The sequence below is a fragment of the Nothoprocta perdicaria genome, unplaced genomic scaffold (assembly GCF_003342845.1).
Source record: "Nothoprocta perdicaria isolate Ctin4 unplaced genomic scaffold, notPer1 scaffold_571, whole genome shotgun sequence".
NCBI lineage: Eukaryota > Metazoa > Chordata > Aves > Tinamiformes > Tinamidae > Nothoprocta > Nothoprocta perdicaria.
In genome coordinates, this window is record NW_020455834.1 from 44,674 (window position 1) to 50,469 (window position 5,796).

General features: G+C 62.2%; 1 protein-coding gene across 2 annotated transcripts; it reads left to right on the forward strand.

Annotated features, from left to right (window-relative positions):
- Positions 1-191: 191 nt before the first annotated feature.
- On the forward strand, positions 192-4,295 carry CUNH19orf47 (chromosome unknown C19orf47 homolog). 2 transcript variants are annotated; one of them, XM_026048816.1, is made up of 9 exons: positions 192-246; positions 514-601; positions 1,128-1,242; positions 1,356-1,437; positions 1,558-1,692; positions 2,016-2,162; positions 2,341-2,411; positions 2,953-3,345; positions 3,808-4,295. In XM_026048816.1, the coding sequence occupies exons 1-9, from the start codon at positions 228-230 to the stop codon at positions 3,823-3,825; spliced, it is 1,068 nt and encodes a 355-aa protein (XP_025904601.1). In that variant the 5' UTR covers positions 192-227; the 3' UTR covers positions 3,826-4,295. The 2 variants fall into 2 exon arrangements, with proteins under 2 accessions (XP_025904601.1, XP_025904600.1); XM_026048815.1 differs by having other exon boundaries at positions 2,953-4,295.
- The last annotated feature ends 1,501 nt before the right edge of the window (positions 4,296-5,796 follow it).

A 5,796-nucleotide genomic window follows, 5' to 3' on the forward strand; every position in this document is an offset into this window, starting at 1 on the left:
GAGGGGGGCAGTTTGGGGAGGGGGCAGGAATTTTGGGGCGCTTTGCGGGGAGGCGCCCAGGAGTTTGGGGGCAGGAAGGGGGGGCCGGGCCGGCCTGGAGCCCCATCCCGTTCCCAGGGCTATTCCTGGCGCTGGCGTCCGCGCCTCCATCGCCTCCGCCTTCCCTCTCCGCAGGCTCCGCAGGCCCGGGACACGTAGGCGCCGGCGCGGGCTGCGGCCGCTCCGGGATGGTGTCGGTGACGATGGGTGAGTGCGGGGCGGGAGCGGGGATTAACCCCCGGGAACGAGTGCCATTCCCGCGCCATTCCCGTGATGCCAGCGGCAGTTTTGCTCCGGGTTAATCGGCAACAGCAGCTGCGAATGCTTGGAAGGAGCCGCTGGCAGCGCGTGCGGATCCGCATGGAAAAGGGCCCGGAGAGGCGGCGAGCGGAGCCGACGCTCCAGAGCGGCCATTGTCGCCGGCCTCTCCTCCCCTTCTCCTCTCGCCGATGTGTTTATCTAATTCTTTTATAGCCACCTCGGAGTGGATTCAGTTTTTCAAGGAAGCCGGGATTCCTCCGGGCCCCGCCGTCAACTATGCCGTGATGTTTGTGGATAACAGGTGAGGCCGGGAGGAGAACGGCAGCGTTAACGGGATGTTCTCGCCGTGGGTCCCCCTGGGTGAATTCCCTGCGGGAATGGGGCTGCCCAGGCTCTCCCGGCCTGTTTAGTCGCTCCATAGGCATCCGGAGCCTGATCCCGCAGCCCTGTGCTGCGTCCCGCGGACACTTCCCCATTGGGAAGCTGTGGGATGCCCTTGGCAGCCTCATGACTTCCAGCCCTGAAATTCCTGCCCTTTTTGGTCGTTATGGACCTCGTGGTGAGGGAAGGGAGAGGGGTAAGTCCAGCATCATGGCTTCTTTCCCATCTGCTTAATTAGCTGTGTTAATTAGGAACCTGGACAAGTTTCCTCTTTCATTCTTGACCTTGTTTCTTTGTGTGCCAGCTACTGATTCCGTCCTGGGCAGACCACAGAAGCCCAGTCCTTGCTCCAGGTTTAATTAATCTGGGCTCCTTCGGTGCGGGGCATTAGGGACCACCCAGGGAAGTGTCCCCTGCTGCCACCCGCTCCGCTCTGTCCCCTCCAGGATCCAGAAGACCATGCTGCTGGATCTCAACAAGGAGATCATGAACGAGCTGGGGATCACCATCGTGGGCGACATCATCGCCATCCTCAAACACGCCAAAGTCGTCTACAGACAGGTAGGGTAGCACCACCCCCAGAATTGCTTATATTTATTAAGAAAAATAAGGGAAAACTGCTTTTTTGGTGGCTCTACTGATGGTTGTGTCACCTCTCTGCTTGTCCCGTGCAGGAGATGTGCAAGGCGGCCACGGAATCGCTCTGCGCCAGCCCGCCGCGCGCGCAGCCCGAGCTGCACCGCAACCCCGGCAGCGGTGAGCGCGGGGCGGGATCTGCTTCCCGCTTCCCTACGGACCAGGAGGTTCCCCCGCTTCCCTGGCGATTCCCCCGGGCCGCCTCCGGCTCTCCCGCGACTCCCGCTCCTTGTCCTTCAGCTGCCACCCGCATGATTGCCAACAGCCTGAGCAGGGACTCGCCTCCCGCTCCGCCCGTCCGCAGGCCCGACGCCAGCGCTTCCAAAATCTCCATCACCGTGTCCAACAAGCTCGCCGCGAAGAACACGAAAGCAGGTACGGAGGGAAGCGTTTCCCGGTGGGAATGGTGGGGAATGGTTGCTGTGCTGCCGGGGGCCGCTCTTTTTCCTTTCGCTCTGGATTGAGATTGGGCAGTGAGCGTTTGAAAAGCTCCCGCTTTTCAGCGCGGACCTGCTGCGTTGCCCTGATCCGATTCTTGCTCGTAAGTAGTTTGAGGTGAAAGGGGGAGGCCCAAGGAGCCCCAGCGCCCCCGGGCAGTGGCAGAAATGCCCTTTTCTGGGTGTTTCTTGGCACGACGAGGAGCAGCGCCTCAAAGCTCACGGCCTCGGGGTCAGCGCTGCCTCTCCTTGGCCTTTGAGGGCTGTGTGACGCGGCGGACGAGAGCCCCGCGGTGCCCGTGAAGCGCCGCCGCGTGACGGCCGAGATGGAGGGCAAATACATCATCACCATGCCCAAGGGCACCACGCCGCGCACCAAGAAGATCCTGGAGCAGCAGGCGGCCAAAGGTACCGGCGCCGTGTCCCTCTGCGCTTCCCAATCCCGTTTTCCGCGTGTCTTGATGGTGCTTTTGCAGTAGCGTCTTGCAAGCCCCCGGTGCTCCCCGTGCTGCTCTTGCGTGGCCTCCTCTCGCGCCGTTTCCTCGCGTTGCCCTCCAAAGCGCCCTCGTTTTCGTGCAACCCGCAGGGCTGCCGAGGATGTCGGTGTTCGATCGCCTGGGCGCCGAGACGAGAGCCGACACGACCACGGCCGGCAAGGTGAGGTGCCCGGAATCGCCCCGGGGCTGCCTGCGCTCGGGCTGGAGGACGCAGGAGGCCGGAGAGCCTCTTTTCTCAGGGAAAAAAACACCTCGAAGCTGGAAAAACCCCTTGAAACGGTGATGAGGCGCCCTGGGAAAGGGGATGGGGGAAGCTCGGGAGCTGTTGGTGGCTCCAGGGTGACTTGTTTACCCGTCTGTGCTTGGGACCTGCTGCCTTTAAGAGGGGATATGAGAGATTGCTCCCTTTTCTGGGGGAAAACCGGGAAGTTTGGGAGTGTGTTTTTCCACAGCATGCGGAGTCACCCCTAAGGAAATGCTGTTTTAAAAGCCAGGAGCATTTGTGACCCGGGAGGATGGCAAAGGGGGATTCTTCCACAAAAGTAACCAAAACCTCCTCAAAAGTAACCAAACCTGAGGACTTTGGAGGTGTCCTGCTCCCGCATCCCCTGCGGCCTCGATGCCCAGCAACCTCCAACCCTTTTTTTTTTTTTTTGGCCGCCTTTTCCAGCGCCGCTGACGTTCCCTTTGTCGCTTCCCAGCCCACAGGGGTGTTCAGCCGCCTGGGTGACGCGCTGGACGGGGCCGGAGCGGCCGAGAGCGACGATGACGACGGCGGCGACGATGACGACAACTGCTCGGTGCTGCAGTATGCCGGCGTCCTGAAGAAGCTCCCCAAGGGAAGCGCCAGGTTGGGAGCCGCCGTCAAAGCCAAAGCCACCAGCTCGGAGGCCACCCCGGCTGCCAGCCGGCACCTGGGCCCCAGAAAGGCCCCCCTCGAAGAACGCAAAGCCGAGCCCAAAACCAGCCTCGTGCAGAGACTAGGCAAAGCCTCCGTGCCCGCGGAGGCGCAGGACAGCAGCGTCACGAGCACCAGGAGCAGAACGGAGCCCGAGTTCAAGGTCACTCTAAAGAGGAGCTGGGGCAGTGCCAAGGTAAGCAGCAGCAGCAGCGAGAGCCCCGGCGCTCGCATGGACAGCACGGGCCCCGTTAGTGTCTTCACGAGACTGGGAAGGAAGGCGGACTGACGGCGCCTCCGACCGCTCCGTCTTTACCCGCCGTTCCTGCTCTCCGCGCGCCCGGCGCCCTCCTGGACGCCCCTTCCTGCCCCCGTCCTCTCCATTCCTGAGCTCAGGGGGTCTCATCCCGCTCGCGGGCCCGTCCTGGCTAAGCCAAGGAAGGAGGAGGGGGGGAAAAAAGCCCCCCCAAACCCTCCCTGCAAATTCGGCTGCCTCTGGGGGCCAGATGTGCTTGGCCAGATGTGCCCAACCAGCGCTCTCGCTGTGCTTGCTGGTCGCAAACCCCGCGGCCTTCGGTCTCATTCCCTCCCCATTCACTGAAAGCGTTTTTTTATTTTTCTATCTTGTTTTTTTTCTTGTTGTTTTTCTCCTCTGCAGGTTCTTTCCTGTATCTAGGAAGTAGGACCTGGAGGACTCTCCGTAAAAGGGAGGTTACGGAGTTGGGGCCTGGTGCTGGGACTCCTGTTTTTCTTTTGTTTTTGGTTGTTTTTTGTTTTTTTTTTTGAGGGACTGTTGATTTTCTTGTTGTTTTGAGCAGCCTCCAAATCCCAAACACTAGGTTTCCTCGACGCTGCTCCCTGTGCTCCCATTCCTAGCGATCCCACGCGCTCGGAAACCTAAAATCACCCCCCCCCCGCCGTGGATCTACAGCCATTACGGAGTTTTTGTGGCACGGAAACACGGCCTGCAGCAACACTGATCCGCACCTTATCCGGGCACATTGAAAACCTGGTGGTCTGGCTTTGGGGCTGCATCCCAGTAATCCTGTGTGCTGGATGGAAGAGGAAAGGAACGTTTTTGAGTGCTCTTCCAGGAGCTTTTTCCCTAAACGTTTAACATGAATTTCCTTGGGGTTTGCTTTTCCTCCTCCGTCTCTCTTTGAGATGCTCAGGTACAAAAAACGGAGCCTTTTTGCAGCAGGCTCCTGGCCAGCGTGCGGTTTTGGGGCACTTTTTACCCAATTTTTGGGGGTAAAGAGGGAGCGGCGTTGCCGGCAGAGCCTGGGGCTGCAGCTCTGCTGTTTTAACCTCCTGTTTTACTGCAGGAAAAGGAAAAAAACACTGGTTACATCCCTGGCTTTTCTGATTTTATCACTGTATTTATTAAGAACGAGGAAAAAGGGGGGGCTTTTACACTGTGCTCTGTAAAAGCCTCTGCTGCAGGTTGCTGCTTTGCGTTGAGTTTTTGTTTGCTGTGGATTTGTGTCCCCCTTGGCTTTTTTTTCCCCAGTTTTACAACCTGTTTTCCGCCTGCCCTTTAACAACGGGGCAAATTGCGACTGTTTGAGGGGGTAGAGGAAAAAAAAGGGAGAAAAATGAATTTTCCTCCTGTTTCGGGCCGTTTGCTGGTGCACGGGAGGGAAGGCGGAAGGGAGGCCGGGCCTGCCGGATCCCGCGCGTGGGGCGGGCGCCTTTGGGGCAGTTCCGCGCCGCTTTTGTTCGCATTTCTCAACTCAACTGTTTTTTTTTCCTGCGTTTTGTGTCCGTTTTGTGCGAAGGAAGACGTTGGCGGTTTGCACACGCGGCCTCCCCCCGCGCGCCGGGGAGGCTCTTTTGGCAATAAACCCTCCGAACAGCCCCCGTTTGGCTCTCCTGCTTTGCCCGGCTGAGGCCGGCGCAGCTCGACGCGTGTCAGGATGCCCCGATGCCGCGGGTGATATTCAAATGCACGCAAATCTATGCAAATGAGGCGCGGCGGCAGGGGGCGGGGCCTCCACCGGACTCCCCCCCCTCCCCCGCGCAGACGTGGTCCAGTCGGCGGCGCAAGCGCGCCGGGCCCCCGCACTGCGCATGCGCGCTGTTCGCGGCCGGCGGCGCACGCGCAGTGAGCGCGGCGCGCGCGGCGCAAGCGCAGTGCGGCCCCGCGGAGGCGAGCGGGGTCGTTTCCCCCCCCCCACCTCCTCGTTCCCCCCCCCGCCGCCGCCGGCTCCACCGCCTCCCGCCCGTCTCCGCTTCCTGCGTGCGTGGGCCCGGAGGGGGCGGGGTTTCCGGGCGCCGTTGGGGCTGATAAGGCGGAGCGGGGCGGGGGGGACCCCGCCGGGACCGGCATGAGCAACGGCAGCCGCCCGGGCCTGCGGCGTCCATGACAGGTGAGGAGCCGGGGCTGCTCCCCCCCCCTTCCCCCCCCGCCGCGCGCAATGGACCCGTCCGCCCCCCGCCGGGCGCCGCGGGGACCGCACCACCCGCGGGACGGGGGAGGGGGGGCGGAGCGTCCCCCCCCGCGGCGCGCAGTGGGCGCGCCCGCCTCCCGCGGGGGGCGCCGCGGGGACGGCACCACTCGCGCGGTGGGGGGGGGGGGGTTGTGGGAATGGGGCGCAGCGCCCCCCCCCCGCCCTGCGATGGGCGCGTCCGCCTCGAGGTGGGGGGG

Excerpts from the sequence above, each read along its gene's own strand:
- CUNH19orf47 (XM_026048815.1), top strand. Across the intron at positions 2,163-2,340 it reads GGAGCAGCAGGCGGCCAAAG|GGCTGCCGAGGATGTCGGTG; the intron begins GTACCGGCGCCG and ends TGCAACCCGCAG. Across the intron at positions 2,412-2,952 it reads ACACGACCACGGCCGGCAAG|CCCACAGGGGTGTTCAGCCG; the intron begins GTGAGGTGCCCG and ends GTCGCTTCCCAG.